Genomic DNA, 24,407 nt, shown 5'->3' on the forward strand with positions numbered 1-24,407 from the left:
TTAAATGATTCAAAAAGATCTACATTACAAAGCGAGTGAACGGCAACGTGTTAATGTAAGAGACTAATTCTTCTGCACGTGATAGTTTTATCGCACGTATTTTATTAACAACAAAAATAAATATATTTTTTTCAGCAGTGGTTCGTGCTAGTTTAAAACAATAAATATTTTCTCATTACACGATATTTTTATACATTATCACATTACTATTATTGGAAGATTTTGCAGCAAATGAAATTTTTTGTATAATATTAGCAAATTTAACTCAACTTTTCAGTAACCTCACCAATTCGATCAAAAAGCAGCACGGCCATTCATCCTTTTCTCGAAACAGTTTAGATTATTTGTAGAACAGATTTATTCATTTATTTTGAACCAGTAGCTGAAAAATTGTACATAGAAAAGTTTCTTAGTATATATTTTTATTCACAAACTGACTGGATGGCCGATCATCAAAACACCAAGGCACTATTAGTATTCATAGTAACTTTAAACTTAAAATTCAATAACCGTATAAATCAAAGAAATTTTCAAATATTTTACAATTTGGATCCAGTTTTCAAGTAAATTAACAAACAGCAAATAACGTTGAATATATGTATTTGTATAATATAATAGAAAGCAGATTTATCTTAAGAAAAACATAGTACTATCTACAAAATGAAATGAGGTGCTATCAAAATCAAAACTTGTTAAAAAACAGCTTATTTCAGAGGATAAACTGATTTGCGTGACTTGGTTTTTTAAAGTTTTGCTTTTGGTCAAACTACAGTCGGTTAAAACATTTGGTATGTTGTATTGTAATGCTATTTTAACCAATTTTTAATAAACTTCTGAAAAAAATGAATAAATCCGAATGATATCATACATATCCTTAATTAACAGCTGACGCCTGACACGTAGTGAATACATTAGTAATCTGTTTTTGCAAGTAACACTGTCAAAGTCACTTCGTCACCATTCATCAAACTCAATGATCAATCGGCAAATCACCAACTGGATTTTTAAGACAATTAATAGAAAAAGCGCGGGAAGTGTAAAAATAGGCGGGCGTCTTTTTTTTGGCTTAACTTTTGAAAATTAAATTAAAATAAAAAATACAGGATCAGTTAAGTTATAAGGTGTATATAGTAGTAGTTATTGTTGATTATTTATATTTTTAGTTTGTCTTAATAGCCTGGTAAGTTATTTTATTTTATTATATGTAGATAAGAATTTTTCTCTTGTCGTCCATGATGGAGCCCGAAGACCCTGGAGGGACATCCCTCCAGGTGTCTCATGTAGTTACAATCGATGCGTCTGGAATGGAAACGGAAGGTTCCATTATCGATACAGACTGTTCGGATAGCTCGAAGTCTGTTAAAAGAAAAAGAGTATCTGTTCGAAATGAAAAAAAGAGAAAAAGTTCCCAAAATTTCCCTAATGATTTAAAAGACAATATAACTCCTAAAGTCGTCGAGTCTGATGTTAAAACAACAGAAATACCCCCAAATGAGGCTGCCCACTCTAACAGTATTTCAATTAATCCTCGCGTTGCTAGGTCGCTTTACCAGGCGTCAGACCCTGCGCCTTATGTTGTCCATGTTCAAAAAATCATGGAAACAAATCAAACCGGATCTGTTCACCCCATACAATTTGGATTTTTCCTTAAAAAAAATTATGTAAAAAGCATTGTAGAGGGAAGTATAAAAAAAATAGGGAGGAATATGTTGTCATTGCAATTTGAGACATTTCAAGATGCTAACTTATTTTTAAATCATAAATCTCTCAACACAAATAAATACAAAGCCTTTATTCCGGCTTTCACAATCACCCGCATGGGAATTGTGAGAGGTGTTCCGTGTGAATGGGATGAAAAAGAAATTTTAGAAAACATTGAGCTTCCGCAGAATTGTGGAAGTCTTTTGAAAGTTCGGAGGTTAAACAGGAAGATCTTTGAAGGAGAGAATTCCAAGTTCATTCCAACTGAGACTGTAGTCTTAACCTTTGATGGGAAGATATTACCTCCCAAGGTCTTTATATGTTACAACTCCCTACCTGTAGACCTTTATATTTACCCCACACTGCAATGTTTCAATTGCTGCCGTTTTGGTCACACCAAAATGCAATGCAGAGGCACTCCAAGGTGTTACAAATGTGGTGACAACCATTCAAGTATTAGTTGCAAGACTGAAAGGGATGATGCTGTGTGTATCTTATGCTCTGGTTCTCATTTTGCAACGGATAAAAAGTGCCCAGAGTATGCTAGGCAAAAAGCTATTAAAGAAACAATGGCTAAAAAGTCAATATCATATTCAGAAGCCAGTAAAGTCCATCCACCAATTTCTAAATCTTATGCAGACGTTGTTGCTTCTGCGTCATCGGCCCATTCTGGTCCGAATATTTCTTATTCCAGTCCCTATAATTTAACAAGCCCTACTAAGACTTCCACACAGTCATTTAGGAAAACAGTATTCATGAAACCCAAAGCTCGTCCTAAAAATGTAAGTAAGGGATATGATCAAAAAACGCATGCAGAGCTTATCCAAGATTACAGCAACATTCCTTCCTTTTCTAAAGGTTGTCTCAACAACTATAATGATTTGTCAGAAATAATAACAAAGGATCTCATCATTTCTATAATACAGTACCTTTCACAATCTGACATAATTAAAATACCGTCCAACGATGCCCCTTCTACAAAAAGTTTTTTAACTAATGGACAGTCAAGACCATCCACAAAACCAGTCTCTGGTGATTCAATGGAATTGCCGGAGCATTAATAGTAAAAAAAGTGACCTAATTTTTTTATTAAATAATTACAAACCATTTGCCGTCTCTCTTCAAGAGACTTGGCTTCGTCCTGGATTCAATTTTAGAATTCAAGGACATATCTGTCTTAGAGAAGACAGAACAGATGGGTATGGTGGAGTTGCACTTATTCTTAGAGGAGGTGTGCCATTTGTTCACATACCCATCCCTAATCACAGTGATAAATTTTCTATTATTGCTGCTAGTGTAAATAATATTTGTATTGTAAATATATATATACCTCACCCTTCCACTGAAGTCTTTGACAATATTTGTAGCATTCTATCTTCCCTCCCGCGCCCTATTTTGGTCACGGGAGATTTCAATGCACAACATACTATGTGGGGAAGTTTTAAGTCTGATCATTATGGGGCTAGAATCTTGGACATCTTAGATGATTATAATTTATGCCTTCTAAACACCGGTTGTCCTACTAGAAGGACACAGCCCCATGAGGGTATTAGTGCACCAGATCTTACCCTGTGTAGCCCTTCCCTTGCTCCTACATTAAACTGGTGGACTCTATCGTCTTCATACGGAAGCGATCACTTTCCAGTAATTGTATCATTTCCTCAAAAAATTAGGGAACAGACAAAGGCTCCTCCCCGTTTTAAATATAAACTTAAGGAAGCCAACTGGTCATTATTTAGAGATAAAGTTCAACAAAATTTAACAACCATACCTCCAGTAAATGACAGCAATAATCATTTTTGTGCTGAAGCTTTAACACAAGCCCTATTACAGGCTGCTGAGGAAGTTTTTCCAATTAAAAATAAAAGTGGCAATGGGTATATTCCATCACCACCTTGGTGGGACAGTGAGTGTTCTGCGGCTGTAGCAGAGAGAAAGAAATCTGAAAGGAATTACAGAGAAAATTCTACAACACAAAATTTTAATATTCTTAGTAATCTTATAACTAAAACACGTAAATTATTAAAGCAAAAAAAATTCAATGGCTGGAAATCTTTTTGTGCCTCAATTTCACCAGACATTTCTCCATCGGAAGTTTGGCAAAATATTCGGAGATTCAGATCTGCCTTTAAACCTCCTAGATCTCATTTTATGGATAGCAGTACAGTTGATTTGTTTCTAGACAAATTAGCTCCACCATATGTGCCATTTATAGATAATATTTCTTTTCACTCACAGCCTTCTTTCCTCTCCCAGCACAGAAGTAGTGATTCACTCATTTCGTTTAGCCTTTCAGAACTCAAAGGGGTTCTTTCAAAACTTAGGGACTCAGCCCCAGGTTGTGATGGAATTCCATATTCTTTTCTTCAAAACCTAAATGACTTCAGCCTTTCTTATTTTCTCAGTTTAATTAATTCAATTTTAACATCAGGTAATATTCCTCCATCATGGAAAATCCACGAAGTTATCCTAATACATAAGCCTAACAAACCGATTAATGATCCATCATCATACAGACCAATTGCATTAGCTTCAGTTATATCCAAAATTTCTGAACATTTAGTTAAAAATAGGTTAGAATGGTTTATTGAGAGTAACGGGTTATTATCTCCAAACCAGTTTGGATTTAGGAAAGGCAGGGGTACTATGGATAGTCTCAGTATATTTATGACAGACTTAAGATTGGCGTTTTCATACAACAAGCCTGTGATAGCAGCATTCTTAGATGTGTCTGCAGCCTATGATAATGTCAACCTTATAATTCTGAAACAAAAAATGATTAATATGAATATCCCACAAATTTTTATAAGTTTCATAATAAATCTTCTCTCTGGTAGAATGCTTATAGTAATGTCAGAAGATTCCTACCAATCCCGTATTGCCTGGAAAGGTTTACCACAGGGATCAGTTTTGAGTCCCTTACTTTACAATATATATTCTCATGATCTGGAAGCCTCCCTTAAGGGTAAAGTTAACTCACTCCAATATGCAGATGATTTACTCTTATATATCTCAGGTAATTCTATTGACAACATATCTGATACTATGACATATTCCCTTCAGTTGCTAAAAGTCTGGCTGGACAATAACTCTCTAAGCCTTTCAGTTCATAAAAGTATAATAGTCTTATTTTCACGTATGAGACTTCCTCCATCAGTAACTGTATTTTATAATAATATTAGAGTTCCTGTTAAAAGTGAAGCAACATTTCTTGGGGTAATTTTAGACTCGAAACTTACAGGAAGCTCTCATTGCAAATATATAAGTGCCAAATGTGAGAAGATCCTAAATATACTGCGTTGTCTCTCTGGAGTTTGGTGGGGAGCCCACCCTTTCTCTTTAAAGCTTCTATATAATGCACTAATAAGGAGTATTTTAGACTATGGAACATTTATACTTGAACCCTGTAATGCAGTAGCTCTCCATAAGTTAAACATTATCCAGTCTAAGGCTCTGAGAATAATTACTGGGGCTATGAGATCGAGCCCTATTAACGCTTTGCAGGTCGAATGCTCTGAAGCTCCCCTGCACCTCAGACGACAATTTCTTTCTGACAGGTTCCTGTTTAGGGCATTACAAGTATATAATCATCCTCTTTATTCTAAGTTACGGTCTCTGTTGGAATGTTTGAATTACCCGTACTGGGCTCATAAATCGCCGCCATGCCTTATTATTAGTCTCCAAAAATACTTAGCTCTTCAAGCTCCAACACACAGATCACAATTCCTTCCTATATTTTGTGTTAACTATGATGCATTAACATTAGATCCTACTATTTTGTTTGACTTCGGTATAAGTAAACAAGATCTTTCTGCAAATGCCAAATTTACTGATATTATTGACAGTGACAGCCAATGGAAACATTACCATTTAATTTTTTGTGATGCTTCCAAACCCGGTCCCGAGGAGTGTGTGGGAATTGGCGTTTTCCATCAACAGTTTGACATTGTACAGAAAATAAAATTACCTCCAGAGACTTCAGTATTTACTGGAGAATGCTTTGGTCTGCTGAGGTCTCTGGAGTACATTTTAATAATGAAGCTTAAAAAGTCAATAATTTTAACTGACGCTAAAAGTGTCCTCCAAGCGTTGAAAAGATTTCCTTTTAGCCGTAATATAAATAATCACCCAGTAATTATTGCATGTCGCGATTTATTATATCAATGCTTCATCAAAAAGTACACTGTATCTTTTGCTTGGATTCCGGGTCACTCAGGTATCTTTGGCAATACCAAGGCTGATAGGCTTGCCAAAGCTGCGGTCAATGACGGAGACCTGGTTCCATACAAAAATTTTTCTTGTGATTTAACTCTCCTTCCTAAATCCCAGTTAATAAATTCTTGGATAAACATTTGGCGTTCTTCAAGTCAGACGAAAGGACGGTATTACAACATGATTCAGGGGGATATACCTCCTAAACCATGGTTTTCTACTTTGACGCTTGGTAAAGATATTACTTCGACCCTTATACGTATGAGGCTGGGCCATGCATGCATACCCTTGCATTTGGCAAGGCTTAACCTTTTGCCTGACGACACATGTGAGTGTGGCAATGACGTTGGGGATTTTAACCATATATTTTTTGCCTGCAATAGACATGACCGTTCCGCTTTTATATCCTCGCTTTTATCCATAAATATTCCTTTTCCTACTTCTATTTCTGTCCTTTTATCTAATATAAATATTGATGTATATAAAATTTTAGCTAGTTTCATTTTTCATAACAATATAAAATTATAACCTATGTTTTATGTATATACGTACTTATAATAAAATTTATCTGATCCTTTTCCAAATTCCGTACTAATTTCCTATCCAATAAACCTAATAATGCACTTCCTAACTTTTGTACATGGCTGACGCACAAACCGTGCAGGCCAAGAAAGGGAAAAAAAAAAAAAAAAAAAAAAAAAAAATCACCAACTGTCATTTTTACAGCGACTTCATTGTATTTGTCGCAGATTTTTCTAAAAATAAACTGTTTCTTTTAAGATTAAAGTATTTCTTTTGTGGTGCGTATTGATAAATAAATAAACTGGCGTAAATAAATTAAACAATATGTCTAACTTCGAGGACAACCCGTTTAGTGATCCCGCCATTGACAATCCTTTTGCTGTGAGTAATCAAGACATAAAATTATAGGAATTATCGCTATCTATTTTGTATTTATCATACATTTATTATTTTAGGACCCTGCAGTGCAGCAAGTTGCTAGGAATACCAGTGCTGTCACTCAAGGGCTTGACGACTATAACCCATTTGATGGCCAACAAAATGCAAATCAATCTACGGTAAATAGATTCCAGTTTTTTATTAAATTCGTGGGTTGATACACTGATTTAATCAGTCTCATGCTCATCGATGTGTGATGTAAAAAATATGAAAGTTATTTGCGAGAAAGTATTATTTATTCGTAGAGTCTGAGTGATGTTATTATAATATGGCATAATATTATAATTTGATGCGTGTAAAGCGTTTAGGTATATTTAAAGCATTTAATTGTTTTTTTTTTGTAAATTGTAGCAATCAGAATTTTATTGGAAATTTAAGAATACCCTTTAATTTTTACAATGCTTAAATATATAGTATAATACAGCCATACTTTACCAAATTTGTGATATATTGCCATTTAGATCAAGTATATTAAATATTTTATTAATTTTATTTATACAATGTGATATAGGGTTATTTGTGTAATAATACACATTTTTTAGCCTCTACAACAACCAACTCAGCCTGCTATCATGCAAGCAGTTTCACCACCTGCAACTGGGCAATATACTAGACCTGGGCCAGCAAATCAAACTCAAGCTCCACCTTCAAACTTTACAACGGCTGACTTTCAGGTAAGCAAATGGCAATCATGTTCATTATGACATCTAATAGTTAAACCCAACTCTGTTTATATTAAATATTGTCATATTCTAAGTATCAATAATTTTCTAATAAATTGATTCTTATTTTTAAATTGTTATTGTTAATTTTTGTTGTTTTATGATGTTATAATATAGCCCTCCTCAATTCATAGACTTCAACAAAAACATAGTTAGCTGTACATTATCATTATAGATAGAATAATAATGACTGATTTCAATAAATTATTAAGTTATAACCATAGTATTGGTGTGAAATATAATCTAATTAATTAAAAATATAATATAAAATTGCTTTACAATAGCACCTAGCAGATTTGCACAGTAGAAGTATAATTCTTTTCAAATTTAAAAAAAACGTAGTCAATTTCAAAATATTAATTTGTCAAACAGTCCTATATAAATAAAAAGCGCACATAAACCTCACCCTAAATTTAGCATAAAAAATATATAGCATGCTTTTATTAGATTACTGATTTAATTCTTATATTCTTGCACAACACAAGGAATTGAAGGTAATGCACATTTTAATGATTCATCATTCCTATATTTTATCATAATCACTATTGACAAGACTGTTTCATTATTAATATAATGTTATAATTAATTGCAATGTTGTCATTTTTGCTAGTACATATTATAATGGACACTTTATTATTATTACTAAGCATTTATTTCTGAGACCCAGTATAATATATTTATTTATTTATTTTATATCAGTATAAAAACCCTCATTTAAGTTACATAACATAGCTTAATCTAATATATGATATGAGCCAGTTTTGGTAGTCATCATGTCTTGTAATACATAGTCCTTTTCCAGCTGCTTCCATTCTTGTCTAATGTTAGCTTGTCTTGTCCGAATTGTGCCTCCTATTCTCTTTATATTGTCTGCCCATCTCTTGCTCTGTCTTCATTGTTCAGATTTTTTGATGGACACTTATTTTAAGCAATATTGTGGCAGTATGTCCTGCTTTTACGGTTATGGTAGATTGTCCATATTGCTTTGCTTATACCGGTTAAAATAAATATTTATGTATGTATTATCTCATAGTAGCCAGTTTGGTGAAATTATTTATCGCTACAATACTTGTAACAATAATACCAGAACCAAAATTCTTTATAAAAAATTTCAGAGAAGACAAGAAGAGTTAGAGAGAAAAGCAGAAGAACTAGCAAGACGTGAAGCGGAATTACGTGCTGGCTCGGCAGGCAGAAGAAATAACTGGCCTCCATTGCCATCTTTCTGTCCAGTACAACCCTGCTTCTATCAAGACATAAATGTGGATATCCCGCTAGAATTTCAAAGGATTGTGAGGCATCTATATCACTTGTGGATGTGTAAGTTTTTGATTATTAAATTTGATGAAAATATAAATCTGTGGTCAAATTATGCTAAATGCAATTTCATTATTTCAATTTACAGGACAATCAATTAAATTGTTATGGAATATTGAAGGCACTATTTATTTATTTATTTAGTAATCTTACAGCTTAAAAAAAATAATATATAATTACAAAAAAATACACTGAAAATATAGCCAAAGATGGAATACATACATGATACATTTTACTAGAAAAAGATTTACAAAAGGGAACAAACAAACAAAAAGTATTTAATAAATTTAACTAATTGTAATTCAATTTTTTTTCCTAAGCCTAAATTGGTTGTGTTGTGAGATGGTGTAAAAGTGTGGGTATGTACGTGATGGTGTGTATGTGGGGTGTGCTCATGATGTAGGTGATTTTGCGCTATAGATATTCTTAATACACTTTTTAACCACATTCCGCGATAACCTAAACAAGTCAAGGCCCAAATAGTGGTCGTTGTATGTCCGGGCAGGGCGATACAAAACTGAGTTCTTTGCATAATAAGTATTATTAAAATTTAAATAACTTGATATATTAATAAGTCATACTGAGCAAAAATGTACTTATCATTGTCTAATCTATGACCACAGAAATATAGAAAAAACTTGATTGAATAGTTATTCCTATTATTTGCATAACTAGATTTATCCATGTTACTCATAAAATACTTGGTGTGTTTTTCTGTTAATATTAATTTCGTGGTTCGATAATATCAGTCATAATTTTTGTTTCATTGCAGTTCATTCCCTCGTACTGGCCTTAAACATTGTTGGCGGAATGGCCATGATGATTGCCGGAATGACCACCGGAATAACTGTCTTTGGCTTATCAATTCTGTACTTCATTCTTCTAACACCATTTAGCTTTATATGTTGGTACAGACCGATATACAAAGCTTTCAGAAGTGACTCCTCTTTTAATTTTATGGTGTTCTTCTTTATATTCCTTTTTCAAATAATAATCACTTTGGTACAATCCATTGGAATTAAGAACGGAGGCTCATGGTGAGTAATTTTTACTTATTTACACTTCGTTAAACTTATTGAAACATTGCATAAATATTATAAGGGATGCAACTGGCGGCCTTATCGCTTATAAGCGGTCTCTTCCAGACAACACCAATAAGGGAAACAACAATAGGGAAAAACTACAAAAAAAAAACAGAAGCCTGATCACTTGCCTTTTAGGAAAAAATGTTGAAGCCAACCCTACAATCTTTATTCTCCTCTGTTTTTATTATTATGTTGAGGGACAATGTTTTAATGATAAAATAAATATTTCAGTGGACTGATCATAAGCCTCGAATCATTTAGTGAGAATGTGGGCGTGGGAATCGTCACTCTCATTGTCACTATTGGTTTCGTTACCTGCGTCGTAGCTGATATTTTGCTCATGACTAAAGTAAGTTTGCATGTTCTATACCATAATGATTTTCTTCATCGCTGTCAATTGGCGAAAAGTTTCACATATCGTATGTTATATATATATGTTGTAATTACAACGCGTGATTGTTTTTGTACGTTGCACAATATCTAGATCTTCAACCTTGTGGCTTCCTCTCGTAGCTGGATTCCTTCTTCTTTAAAACGAATTATTATAACAATTCACAGAATCAGAACAGTCAATTCAAACGTTAAATGTAAAGTTAAAAGAAAGCGGGTCGAGCATGCGGCGTACCAACGAAAACAAAAAAAAACTAAGGTGTTTTAATAATCAGCTTCCGCGTAGACAATTGTATTGATGCCTCGGGTATAATTATCTGATATAGTGTGAAGAGCTTTCTAGAATTATCCATGGTCCATTTGACACCGAGTGAACTTGCTGTCTGTTCGCCTCCTGTTCTATAAAAAGAAAGAAAGAAAGAAATAACTTTATAAGACACAAAATACATTAATGTTTCTATAAAGTAGAGTGCACTGGCCCCCACACTAGGATTCCCTGTGTTGTGGGCAGCCAGTCTCTTCCTTTTACATCTAAACGTTACTTAATTAATTAATTTTACTTAACAAATTTATACCAATACTATTTTTGTACGATAAGAATGTTTTCTGTATCAGTATAGGACAGCTTAGCAAGATATTTTTTTAAAATTTTTAGTGAAAGTATGTAAAGTGATTTTTGAAATGTTAGTGATAATTTTATTTTGAATGAAGTGGTTAAAGATGAATGGGCCTCGGAAGGAGAAAAAGCGTTGAGCGAAAAAAGTGCGATAAAAAATCGTCGATACACATATTAAATCATACTATATTACATGTATATATGTTTTAAGTATTATAAATAATCCACAGGTCCACCGTATATATCGCTCAACGGGAGCGTCGTTAGCAAAGGCCCAAGCAGAATTCACGACAGAAATTCTACGCAACCAACACGTGCAAACCGCTGCTTCGAACGCTGCCGCCGCCGCCGTCAACGCTCAGATTAACGCTAATGCTAACAGATATTAACGGGTAAGTATTTTATATTGTTTTGATTAAAAAATCGTATTTTTAATGATCTATGAAAATAAATACCAGTTAAGGAAAGTTATCAAAGGGAAATTAAATTCCTGCAGTCGTCCATAAAATTTAAATATCCCGCTCTCTATATTTCTGTCGCTAGTGTGATTTAATTTAAAAGTTTGAATACATATTTTTAAAATTGGTAAAAAACCACTAAATCGACTTGAAGGATTAAAAAACCAATGCCACACTATGAGTCTTCGGATATACATTATATATATATAAATCTGCTGTCACGATGTTTGTCCGCGATGGACTCCTAAACTACTTAACCGATATAAAATTTAATTGGCACACCGTGAGCAGTCTGGTCCAACTTAAGATATAAGATAGCTTAGATATTTTATTTTATTTTATTTTTCAAATTATTTGTCTATAATTATTGACAGTCACAATTATATGTTAACTCTAAAAGATTCTTAACAGATGTCGATACTTTTCGACTGGATTGAGTTAGTAATTAATAGATGGCACTGCTATGGTAAACCGACAAACGTGTCATACATATAAGCTACAATTCAATATCATGAAAACCACGTGTTATTGAGGCTAAAGTATAAATTAAATTTATTTTGTGAAACGAAATTCGCGGGGGCAGCTAGTATATTATAAAGCCAAATGATTTCTAATTTGAATTCGTACAATCAATGTTTTTGGAGAAGAGAGATGTGCATTTGTTTCTTTATATTTTAAATTAGTATATCAGAAAAAGTTTCAACACTCAGAGCCTGTTCAATTGTTTTTTTTTTTTTCAGATTTTTGACAAGGACCACGGCGAGTAATAATGTAATTATGAAATTGTAAATTTTAAACATGTTTCAGTTTGTGTATGTATTGAGATTATGTGGCCAGTGTCAAAGTAGAAATTCGTGTCATCTAGGCGTGAACATTTTTTTTAGGCCTTCAGTACACGCAGAGGCCCATATATTCAGAACACGGATCAAGCCTAGGTTCAAGATCTATCTTGAGACATCCTATCGTTTAAATCTAAGTGTTAGTAATAAATACATGTATGACAAGCCTTTTATTATATTTAGGAAAACATTAAGCACGCTTGTTCAATTTAATTTAATCAAAATTATTTAAATTATCGAAATATGTTGCCAATATTTAATATTCCGATTATTTAATAATATTAAAAGTATTTAATATGTTATTGCGCAGAAATCTGGATTTACTTACCGCTATATTTATTTTAAAACACATGAGCTTACGGACGCTTTAAATATTTAAGAACTCCCAAATATTCCTGCATTTCTGAGGCATAAATATTATTATAGTATTAATATCTAAATATATTATTTAACTAGATTCGAATTTAGTTTTTCATTATTCAAAATTAACATTCCACTTGGGCCAGTGTATATATATTGCTTATCGACCCTTCGAGAACATTAATTCATTAAAACTTTTATAGGACACGTTTCACAGCTAGCTAATAAATGACATATTTCAGAATGTATCTCAAATCGAACTAATTTCCACAGAATATGTCAAATCAATTTTTCTATTGTCCAAAATGTAATGATCAAAAGTTATAATTTGAGAAACATTTTGGAATGCAGGCATTTAGAACCAATACATACAGATTATATATTTTAATACACTTACTGCTACTACGATATTTTGTCCCTATAATTAACGCACCGTTTTGCTTGAGCCACTACTATGGAACCGAAGTATTTCTGTTTTCGATTTGGGGTCAAATTATTCTTCTTAAACTTCAAATCGGAGGATCCTTCTGCCCATGTGCCTCTTATTGTATAAAAAGGACAAGATTGTTATTTCTATATTTGAAGTCTATGCGGCCAAATCTATTGTCTACCCTTGTAATGTCTGATTAAAAAATCGAACATTAGCTAGCTGTAGAACGACAAAGTAGTATATGTGCGTTTGAATGGTTACTTAACTTTGTGTGTATCTTGCCGTGTGTTATTAGATTATGCACAAGACTTATCTACACAATATTTAAGAATATAATAATATAAAATGTACCTAGTCACTCGACTAATGGTTCCCATAATCGAAGAACATTTTTCAATAAATTTTAAGCATACTGGATTTTATCTATAGGCTTATTTACAAGAGTTTGGCGGCATTTTGAAAAGTCACAGAGTATAAAATGCCTGACCTACACAGATAGCTAATCTATTCAGACACTTGTAATAGCCCTATTATATTTTTGATTAAAATGTAAAGCAATTTGACACTGTAAGATATATCTGAGCCTAGTTTATTGTAAATTATTATCAGACCGTCCTTACCCAGATAATGGTAAGTGAAGGCGTAGTTTTATCTTGTTTAACTGTTTTTTAACGATTAAGTCATGTTATAAACTTATGATTAATAATAAATATAATTTCTGAAAATGTTGTTTTATTATTATTTATTCATTAGGCCACTTCGTTGTTTGTTGTTTCGTTCAGTACGAATATTTTAACTATGCGATGGAATATAAAAATTTCTTTCCCTACGGGGGCAGCAGCATACCTACCTAAGTTATTTATTAGTATTATTAGCAATTTAATATAATAAAATACATCCTTTTTGTTGAAAAAACATTTTGTGTAGCCGTCAAGATATTAGACGTTAATTTTATTATGATAGTGAATATTCACTATCATAATATACCATTTGGTAAGTATAGACGTGATTTATGCAGTAAAGCAAGTTTTTATAAAAAGCTTGTAAATTTTAGGTGTTTTCATAGTATTTTGTCTTATGATGTTCTTTTATAGGGTATTGGAGCTGATATTAAATCGACATTTGTGGAACAGAAGCAAGCCATTCCAGCGATCTGTCGCTTAATTCCACGAGAACTATCCCGAAACATTAATTATTTTAAAGAATACTACTTTTCATACCTATAATACTCATACGTGGTAAAGGCAAAAATATTGCGTCGCAAGACTGCATAAAACTAGTTATTATTTCCATTGTATGTAATAAATAAAGAAAGCTCTGCTTGCCGAAGCCTAAAAAATGGTTGGAGAATAGGTAAAGTGGCCTGATCTCTTGGGAGCTTTTCCAAACTCAGAGGCGATCGTCAACTACTGCGTCTACTTCACTTTCTGATGTCAGGTGCAATCCGTGATTCATGTGGTATCAATTATATCTATTTATCTGACCAACAACACAGTTGAAGTTATCATGCTCACTTAAATTGCTTATAGTGGCGTCCATGCGTCGAGTTCACCACGCTACCTGCAGTATGCCGAGAGGGGTGATGGCAAAACAATCTATTGAAGACAGGGCTAAGAAGATTCGATAAAATTACTCAAAAATTCAATAAATTAACTTTACCAAAATACTACTTTTGGTCCGCTTTATAAAATATACTATTTGTTATTACTTGCATAAAATAAAACCTGATGCAAAGGTGGAATAATAAATAAATACTACTTGTGACATATTTAATGTCGTTAATTGAATAAGGTGATGAGTTGAAGTTGATAAAAACAAAAACCTGCTGATTTGTGAGAACCCTTTTTTTTATTTGAATGAATCTAGGAAAATGTAAATAAGACCACTTGTCGACATTATCAGCATTATAGAACAGGAATATTTACTTACTGTCTTTTATCTTTTTTTAATAATTATCGTAGCATTTTTTGAAAGACCTTAAAAAGAACTGTGCGTAAATTTGTAATAAAAGATTAAGAGGCAATCAATACCCAACAGCTGCAACTGAAGTTGCACATTTGAACTCTGATTTTATGCTAATGGGTATTTTCATGTTCGCAATAATAGCTTGTTCGGTGAAGGAAATCCAAAAATGGACATGTCACAGTTCATCCGATTGACTATAGTCAATGAAACGCATATTAAATATCTGTCTAGCCCCAGTAAAAAAACAGTTTCATTTAATTGAAAAGAAAATGAATGAATAACATCTTATTACTAAATACTTGTTACTATTTTCCTAACCAGCATTAGCTTTAGTATTTTTTTCTTAATGTTCGGACATGCATCACTACTTATTTCATGCATGCATTAAAACTTGAGGATTTTTTATAAAAATTTTTTTTTTTTTTTTCTAGAGCGCATCGTGCAATCAGTCTTCTGACTATGAGCAGATGAGTTGTAGGAAGACTGACGGGTGGAGACATTCCTCAATAGGAATATCTACCATAATAATATTAGCTCAGACAATGTTGCCGAGCTCAAGGGTTCTTCGTCTTTTGAGACGGCTTATACACTCGGGTAGGGTGAGTTGAACAGCTAGGTGGTTAGGATGGTTTTCCAGCCTAGTCTTGTACTTCTGGGCGTACAATTTTATTTCTGCTTTAACTGTAGGTATGCCCAGGTGTTCATGTACTTCAGCGTTTTTAATAAACCACGGCGAGTTGCTTATTTGTTTAAGGATGTAATTTTGTGTTCTTTGAATTTTAGTTTTATTAGAGTCGCATGTTGCTCCCCACAATTGTATTCCGTAGGTCCACACGGGTTTTATAACAGAATTGTAAATAAGGAGTTTGTTGTCGATGGACAATTTCGAGTTTCTACCCAATAACCAGTGCAGCCTCTTGTATTTCAAGTTTATTTCAAGCCGTTTTGCCTCGATATGCCTTTGCCATGTCAACCTACGGTCCAGGTGCAGTCCAAGATATTTGACTGTATCACTTTGAGGCAGCTCCCTTCCTCCTAGGTTGACAGGCGGGCATGTCCTTCTTCCCAGAGCGAATGTCACCTGCACTGACTTGCCCGTGTTTACCCCGATTCTCCATTTATCGAACCAGTTGCTTATTTCATTTAGGCTTCGCTGGAGCTTTAACGTGGCTTCTTCCGGTTGTTTACTCGAAGCCAGGATTGCGGTATCGTCTGCATAGGTTGCAATAATGACGCCAGGGGTACATGGTAGATCTGAGGTATATATGGTGTACAGCACTGGACCAAGTACAGAGCCCTGAGGTACCCCTGCAAGTATATCATGAAAGCCTGATGTACAATCCATCTCTTTCACTTGGAATATTCTATCGGTGATATAAGACTCTAGGATTCCATAGTAACTATGAGGCAGAAGTGACTTGATCTTGCATAAGAGCCCCTTGTGCCATACCCGATCGAATGCCTGATGAACGTCCAGAAAAGCTGAGGAGCAGTACTCTTTTAGCTCGAGGCTATTGCTTATGAATTTACACACCCTGTGAGTTTGTTCAATGGTGCCATGTTGTGCTCTAAACCCGAATTGGTGATCTGGAGTTACAGAATTTTCATTCATAGCTTGCAAGAGTCGTCGTAGTAATATCTTTTCTAGTACTTTAGAGACAATCGGGAGAAGACTTATAGGTCGGTAAGATGAGACTTCATGTGGCGATTTCCCGGGCTTATGGACCATAATCACTTGAGAAACCTTCCATAGCGCTGGAAAGTATCCAACACTTATAATCCGGTTGAAAAGGGTTGTCAAGTAGGTTATAGCCTTACGAGGCAATTCGGAAAGAACCTTTTTGTCAATGAGGTCGAAACCTGGTGCCTTTCTATTCTCCATTTGTTGTATAGTTCTTTGTACCTCCCTTGGTGTTATAGTCTTCAAGGGCAAATCCAATTGGAAATCCTGCTGGAGAATATCATCTATTTCTGCTTCATCCGACCCTGGAGTGGCTTCGTTTGGTACAAATACTTTAGCTAGATGGTCAGCAAAAGCATTTGCTTTTTCTAGTTTAGATCTAGCCCACTTGCTTCTATCTAGACGTATAGGTGGTTTAGGGTTTGTTGGTTGATTTAGATTTTTGCATGCCTTCCAGAGAGAGTAGTCGGTGTCTTTTGTAGCTGTTAACGACTTCAGGTTTTCCTCAATAGTAGCATCTAGATTATCTTTTATAGCCTGTTTAAGGTGTTTAGCGTAGATGTTTAGTGCTGTTTTGTCAGCGGGATGACGACTATTGTGCCACACTCTACGTAATCTTCTCTTCTCTAGGATCATGCCCTGAATTTCGTGGGGTACAGAGAGCTGTCTGGTGTTTTTCCGACCCACTTCCTCAGAACTCCTCCAGCATGCATCCTGCACCACCTTCGTAAATGCCAAGACTGCCTCATCTATTTCCTCCTCATTCTTTAGTGAAATCCGCAGAAGTAGGGCGTCCTCGACGAGTTCACGAAACATTTGCCAATTTGTTCTATTATTATAAAAATTAATGAACAGAAACAGGCAAGTTGACATGCAGCTTTTTCGAAGTCTAGCAGCCACTGAGAATAGACATACACATCTGTTAAATCACTAAATAGTATAAAACAAAGTCGCTTTCTCTGTCCCTTTGTATGCTTAAATCTTTGAAACTACGCAACGGATTTGGATTTTTTTTTAATAGATAGAGTGATTCAAGAGGAAGGTTTATATGTATAATAACATCCATTAAATAGTGGAGAAGTACTGTTATTTTTGAGGTATCTAATGTGATGTCGTAAATAATTAGATTTTTTCCGCTTACATTGCAAACGCAGGCTGAACCCTACGAGTTTTATCAAAATAATGCAGTAAGTATTGTACACATTGAAAAGGTCTACAGAAAAGTCCGTGATGGTATATGTCTATCTCTTATGGATAACCCACATTTTTATATACAACGTTCACAGATTTTCTGTAGTGTATTTAGTATCAGCATTGCACCCGTGCGAAGCCAGGGCGGGTCGCTAGTTATAAATAATTTGGAACTACCAAACCAATAGCTCTGAAATCTACATCTCTATACTGATTCATCTATAAAAACAAGCAAAGTAAAAAAAATTGAGACATTTTTGAAAAGTTATATATTTCTATACCTTATAAAATACACTGTACTAAAATGCATACTTGTTCGTAAAGGAAAAACCTCACTACATAATGTTCAGACAAATGTAACTTATGCAAACCAACATGTTAGATTTAGTATTTTGATACTTCCATTGTGAAATTTCAAAACATCCATCATCTACTCAATTAAAAAAAATTAAGACTTATACCTAGTCATATTTTATTATATTACATGTAGTACAAATTAAGTTTGTGGGGCAGATGCGTGCGCATGGGCACCTAAACGCGCTGGATCTTGACTGGGATAATGCAAAGCCAGGGGTGGGCCTGGCGGTGGGCCAGGAGGACCTGGTGGCATTCCAGGCGGTCCCGGCGGCATGCCAGGTGGACCAGGCGGCATTCCAGGTGGCATACCTGGGGGCCCAGGAGGCATGCCAGGTGGACCTGGGGGAAGTGGAGGTCCACCCCAACCACCCCAAGGCCCACCAAAGTGGTGCAGGTTGAAGAAGTCATTGGGACGGTTTGGTGGTGGCATCTGGAAAGTAGGTTTACAAGTTACTTTTTAACCATTGGTACCTTTTGCAAGCTTAGCTTTGTGTTGAACCGTTTTTTGTACTATATTATTTTTAATAAATTCCTATGATTAAAGACTCAGATTGAGTTAGTCCTATGAAGAATTCTTACCTGAGGTGGGAAGGGATGTAAATAAGCTGGTGGCGGAGGTAGAGTCCCAGGCAAACCAGGAACAGGTTCTAGTGGGGGCGCCATTTCACTCTTATCATTATTTCCTTGACGGCCTATTAATAGGAAATAATGTTAATGTTAATTACAGTATTTATAAATAGTACAAAAATGTGTAGACCAAATGTAAATTAATTTTAACTCAGCCTCTCCCTCACCTTGAGATTTGCCCCATTTTATAGTGAGTCTCTTGCCTCCTATCACCAATCTATTGAATGTCTTATCTGCAGCATGCTCAGCTGCACTCCTTGTTGTATACTGCACAAAGGCACATTGTGCCCTTGGAACTAAGGTCAATTGCCTGGAATGAGAGTATTTTAAATATAGCAGTATTTTAATTTTGTAGAAATTCACAGTAATATTAAGTATGATAAAATTTTACAGTATGTATGTTATGTAATGTATATTACAATCCCCAAGTCCCAAAATCAACAAACCTTATTTCACCATATTGATAGAAATGTCCTCTCAGTTCATCTTCTGTAATATTCTCAGGTAAATTTCCTATGTACAGAGTTGTCACTGTCCTGTCTTCTGGTGGTGGCAATGCAGGCATTGCTGCTGCACGCCGCATAAGCTTCTCAGCCACAGGATCGTTTACACCATAGTATCTAATTTTAAAAAGTATTTAAGTGTGATTTAAACGAAAATATGTACAAGTAAAATCTTGTTACTATCCTGTCAGGGCGTATAAAAGTATATTCAAATTATACAGTGTAAATCTTGCTTTAAAATTTCAACTTTCAATTAATTATTTTATCATTTATGTAGATTAAATTATGTAATTAACTAAATGTTTTAATATTTTGGTAAATCAACATCACTTTACTTAATATACTTATTGCTAATGTTAAGCTTATTATCGTCATAAGAAATCCACTAAACCAGAGGAAGACAAGAAGTTCAAATGTTATAGGATAAAATTTCTTTCTTTACCATACTTTATCCTTAATAAAGTTTATTTTACTAATGAAAAGGAATTTATATGGTTAGCAGTAATGATTACTATACCTGTCCTTAATATTTTGATCAGCTAATGGATCATCAGGATCAGTTGGCTTTTCATGTCTATAAGGACATTCCTCACCTCTGCGGCATTCACCCTTTACCCAAAATGAACACACATGTGGTCTATTCCTTTTATAATATGGTGCGGTTCTTGCTAGGCGTAAAAGTAAGTCTGAAGACCCTTTACTTTTTAGAGCTGAATTGCTTGGTTGAGTTGGATCAAACTTAGCCATTTCGCTATCTAAGTTCTGTATGTAATACTCCTTATTTACTTCATTCCGAGGTAGATCATCCTGTATTTTTAAGGCAGCATCTCGAACTTGAATAGGTAATCCATATTCTAAATCTAGGAGACATGTTTGACAAACATTCTTAAGTTTAGAGCATGTTTGACATATCTCTGTTTTTTTAAAACGCATTCTAGCACCTGGACACCAACGAAAGACAGTAAATGGTCTTATACAAATTTTACATTCTTTTCCATATTTCTCTTTTGTCTGTAATAAATGAGAAATATTATAAGAAATGTAAATAAAATTTCATCAATTTCTTATGTTTATTTTCTTTACCATATAAATCAATAATGAAACGTATATCGACAACTTACCATACGAATATAAGGATTGTCTCCAAGACATGTCTGACATAAAATAGGAAAGTCCTAAAAAATTTAAATTGAATTAAAATTGACTCAGGATACATTTCATACTTAACATATTCGTTTTTACTTACGGAATCTTCCCAATTTTGTCGATTGTAAGTATTTGTAGATTTTGACATAGCCATGTTGCTAGGTTATATTGAAACCGTTACTTAAACAGAAGCTTCGGTGGTTTAAAATTTAATTAATTATCGATAAATCGTAATGAAGCATTATGAACTTTATATTATCTTTTTTAAGTTATTCCGAATTTAATCAAATAATTTTTAATGACAGTCACATCAGAACTCACAATAACCACAAACGAGAACGGAGAAACACCACAGTTTACACTTTACACATCACTCATCACAACTCACAAGCACTTCATGACGGATGACCACAGGTTAACTCATCAGGGCAACTCTCAGACTAGAGAAATCTTAAAAATCTTACGAGTGAATAAAATTGTTGTACCTTATATAGATAAAATGTATATTATAAGGTACAACAATTTTAGGCTTTTTAGGTAGCGCACTTTATTCGGGAATATATTAAGGGGTACTTTTCTGAGAAAGTTAAAAAAAAAACGCTAGATTTTATACAATTTATTTATTAGACGCAACCCAACTAACAAACAAAAAGTATGATTATATCAAAAAGCTATAATCAGTCTGTAGCGTATCGTAGATACGCACTAAAATGTACATACTATATGGTGTAGTATTTTCTATACGATTTTGATGTATGTGGCAATATAAATACAGGACACTTAGAAAAGAAGAAAACAGACGTCACTCAGAACAGACTTTTAAGATGAGTGAGCATGTATTTTTCCTATGAGCCTTTCTATAAGAATATAAATTAATTACCGTTGTTTGTGAAGAAATATATCAATTTAACAAAGATAAAAATGGGTTGTGATTTATAAAAATATAGAACATCCCATAAGTCTATTTTATACTACTTGAATGTGTAGCGTATCGTAGATACGCACTAAAAATGTACATACTATATGGTGTAGTATTTTCTTTACGATTTTGATGTATGTGGCAACATAAGTACAGGACACTTAGAAAAGAAGAAAACAGACGTCACTCAGAAGAGACTTTTAAGATCAGGAGCATGTATTTTTTCCTATGAGCGTTTCTATAAGAATATAAATTACCGTTGTTTGTGAAGAAATATATCAATTTACAAAGATAAAAATGGGTTGTGATTTATAAAAATATAGAACATCCCATAAATGTTTTTATATTTCTTATTCAAAACCTGTAAAACGGAATAAATGAACAACAATACATTAAGGGGTTTTAAATCGATATTTAATCTAACGTAAGGAGATGGCATCACTGGCTAGCACGGAAGAAAACTACTGCGAAGTGTGAATTGTGAACTTAAGGGGCTTTTAAAAATAAATCCCTAGTTCATTACTGATTTGTCATAGAAGTCTATGAAACTGTAATTATCGTAGACGGACTATGGTTCTATACTCTATTTACGGTAATTATAGTCATGTCAAAGTCAATTTTCATTTTTAAATTGAAGTTGATAAAACCGTAAAGATTCTGTGAGTTATTCTGATCCAAATATTCAACAAAACATTGTATTTCGTTTTGTTGACTGACTTCAATATAAATATTAATACCTTAATTTTAAACTAACATGTCCATTACGACCCTAGTAAGTCATATTCAGTCAGATACATATTTTGCATAAAACAAAAAGCCGGCAACGAATCCTAATTATTATTATTTTATTTTAGTATTATGTACAATTAAAAAAAGAAAATGCTCACGACGATTCAATATGGTGTTGTGGATGGAGTAATATTAAACCAGAAAAGAAAATGGACGAGGAAAATAATGGACATTCGCAGTATGTATACATAACCTATTACCATAACTTCTTAATAATAATTAACGAAAACCGCTTTTATATCTGTACTATGTATGTCCCTTCATCTGGACTTTATATAAGTGATAGTCAATTTTATTTAGTAGTATAATATTAAAAACCACACAATTTTAAGCATACATACATATTATATAAATTGTATTTTATTTCCTGAAATTAAGTTGTTTTACAGGGATTCCAATCCAGAACAAGAGGAGCCAAAAAGCTATATTATAACTGGAGGCCTGGATGATATGGTAAAGATTTGGCAGCTAATTGATGGAAAACTAGAAGTAAAGCATCAACTTGATGGTCATTCTTTAGGTGTAATATCAGTAGCTGTAAGCCCTGATGGCAAAAGTAAGTTTTACCACCAGAATTGGATTAGGATAAGGATTTTATATATTTTTTAAATGTTATACTACATATTAAATTAATGTATAACAGACATGCACTTCAAATTGCGTATGCATTTTTACTGAAATTGCTAGTGACATTCTTTACTTAGAACTTATGTATATAATTTTTAGCCCTTGCTAGTAGTTCTCAAGATGCATCTTTGATATTATGGGATATTGAAACTGGTGAGAAATTAAAAACTATGGAGACTGGAGTAACAGATGTATGGACTTTAGATTTTTCTCCTGATGGAAAGAATGTTGTATCAGGAAGCAATGCTGGAAAAATTCTAATATTTTCAGTTGAAACTGGTAAATTAGAACAGACATTAGATACTAGGGGTAAATTTACATTGAGTGTTGCATATGTGAGTATAATACTTATTGAAATTTATAGTGTAAAATTTAAAAAAGTATTTATATTACTAATTATGGTATTTTTTAAACATAATATGTAATATTTTTAAAGAGTCCTGATGGTAAATACATTGCAAGTGGTGCTTTAGATGGAATTGTAAAAATATTTGATGTAGCACAGGGTAAATTAGTTCATACATTAGAAGGACATGCAAAGCCCATAAGAAGTTTGTGCTTCTCACCTGATTCTCAACTGCTATTAACTGCATCTGATGATGGACATATGAAACTCTATGACGCGTAAGGCAAAACTTTTGAATAACTATTTATTACAGATCAGTTTCTGAAAACAACATTGCCTTTTCTAATATATTTATCATCACAATAAGATATTAATGTTTAAGAATGAAAAGAAGAATGATTGTTGTTGAAAGTGTTGAAAGGAGTCTTTATTTTTATTTTTATACAAATGTTACAATAATCATTTCTTTTTGTGGTTTTTAGAGTACATGCCAACTTAGCAGGGACTTTGTCAGGCCATGCCTCATGGGTGCTATCTGTTGCTTTTTCACCAGACGGTAAAAGATTTGTGTCTGGCAGTTCTGATAGAACTGTACGAGTTTGGGATTTAGATACTATGCAGTGCCAACATGTATTCAAAGAACATGTTGATCAGGTCATCTTTGATAATAAATACATATACATACTTACATCATTTAAGATTAGCAAACTTATGTTTTCTTTATTTTTACAGGTCTGGGGAGTAAGATTTAATGCAGAGAGCAATAAAATCGTTTCCGTTTCAGAAGATAAAAGCATAAATATTTATGACTGTCCATTATAGTTATCAATAGTTTTAATAATTATTTTATAAATTATAATTTATAACTACATAGATGCTTTGTTTCATTTTATAAATAATGAATGTTGCATTGATTAGATGTGTTATACAATTTGTTTCAATTTACTATACAAATTGTAATAATAATTCACCCTTCAACATATTAAATCCTATAAAATTGGTGATGAATGCTATGTCGTGTATATTAATTTCCATTTCTTATTATTGTATAGCCTTCCACCACCACCAACCACCTAGAACCACCTTGTCTGAAGTTGAACCTAAAGCACATATATTTTTTAAATTACCTTTTATGATTTCGTTCAGAAATATTGAGCTACAACAAA

General features: G+C 33.5%; 3 protein-coding genes across 3 annotated transcripts; 2 read left to right on the forward strand and 1 right to left on the reverse strand.

Moving 5' to 3' along the window:
* The first annotated feature begins 6,620 nt into the window (after positions 1-6,620).
* LOC111003978 (secretory carrier-associated membrane protein 1) lies at positions 6,621-13,815 on the forward strand. Its single transcript, XM_022274770.2, has 8 exons — positions 6,621-6,816; positions 6,891-6,992; positions 7,416-7,547; positions 8,711-8,915; positions 9,685-9,949; positions 10,229-10,346; positions 11,234-11,395; positions 12,202-13,815. Exons 1-7 carry the CDS (start codon positions 6,760-6,762, stop codon positions 11,390-11,392), a joined length of 1,038 nt encoding a protein of 345 aa, XP_022130462.2. The 5' UTR covers positions 6,621-6,759; the 3' UTR covers positions 11,393-11,395; positions 12,202-13,815.
* A 4,362-nt stretch (positions 13,816-18,177) lies between these two features.
* Positions 18,178-20,944, reverse strand: LOC111003994 (pre-mRNA-splicing factor RBM22). The gene is made up of 7 exons (XM_022274789.2): positions 20,661-20,944; positions 20,536-20,589; positions 19,932-20,425; positions 19,358-19,531; positions 19,079-19,221; positions 18,864-18,976; positions 18,178-18,714 (listed from the first exon to the last, which is right to left on the reverse strand). The coding sequence occupies exons 1-7, from the start codon at positions 20,712-20,714 to the stop codon at positions 18,424-18,426; spliced, it is 1,323 nt and encodes a 440-aa protein (XP_022130481.1). The 5' UTR covers positions 20,715-20,944; the 3' UTR covers positions 18,178-18,423.
* Positions 20,945-22,095: 1,151 nt separating this feature from the next.
* LOC111003983 (WD repeat-containing protein 61) lies at positions 22,096-24,114 on the forward strand. The gene is made up of 7 exons (XM_022274777.2): positions 22,096-22,251; positions 22,334-22,446; positions 22,658-22,824; positions 22,995-23,230; positions 23,332-23,519; positions 23,724-23,895; positions 23,974-24,114. Exons 1-7 carry the CDS (start codon positions 22,234-22,236, stop codon positions 24,061-24,063), a joined length of 984 nt encoding a protein of 327 aa, XP_022130469.2. The 5' UTR covers positions 22,096-22,233; the 3' UTR covers positions 24,064-24,114.
* The last annotated feature ends 293 nt before the right edge of the window (positions 24,115-24,407 follow it).

This window comes from Pieris rapae, chromosome 5, assembly GCF_905147795.1.
Source record: "Pieris rapae chromosome 5, ilPieRapa1.1, whole genome shotgun sequence".
Classification (NCBI taxonomy): Eukaryota; Metazoa; Arthropoda; class Insecta; order Lepidoptera; family Pieridae; genus Pieris; species Pieris rapae.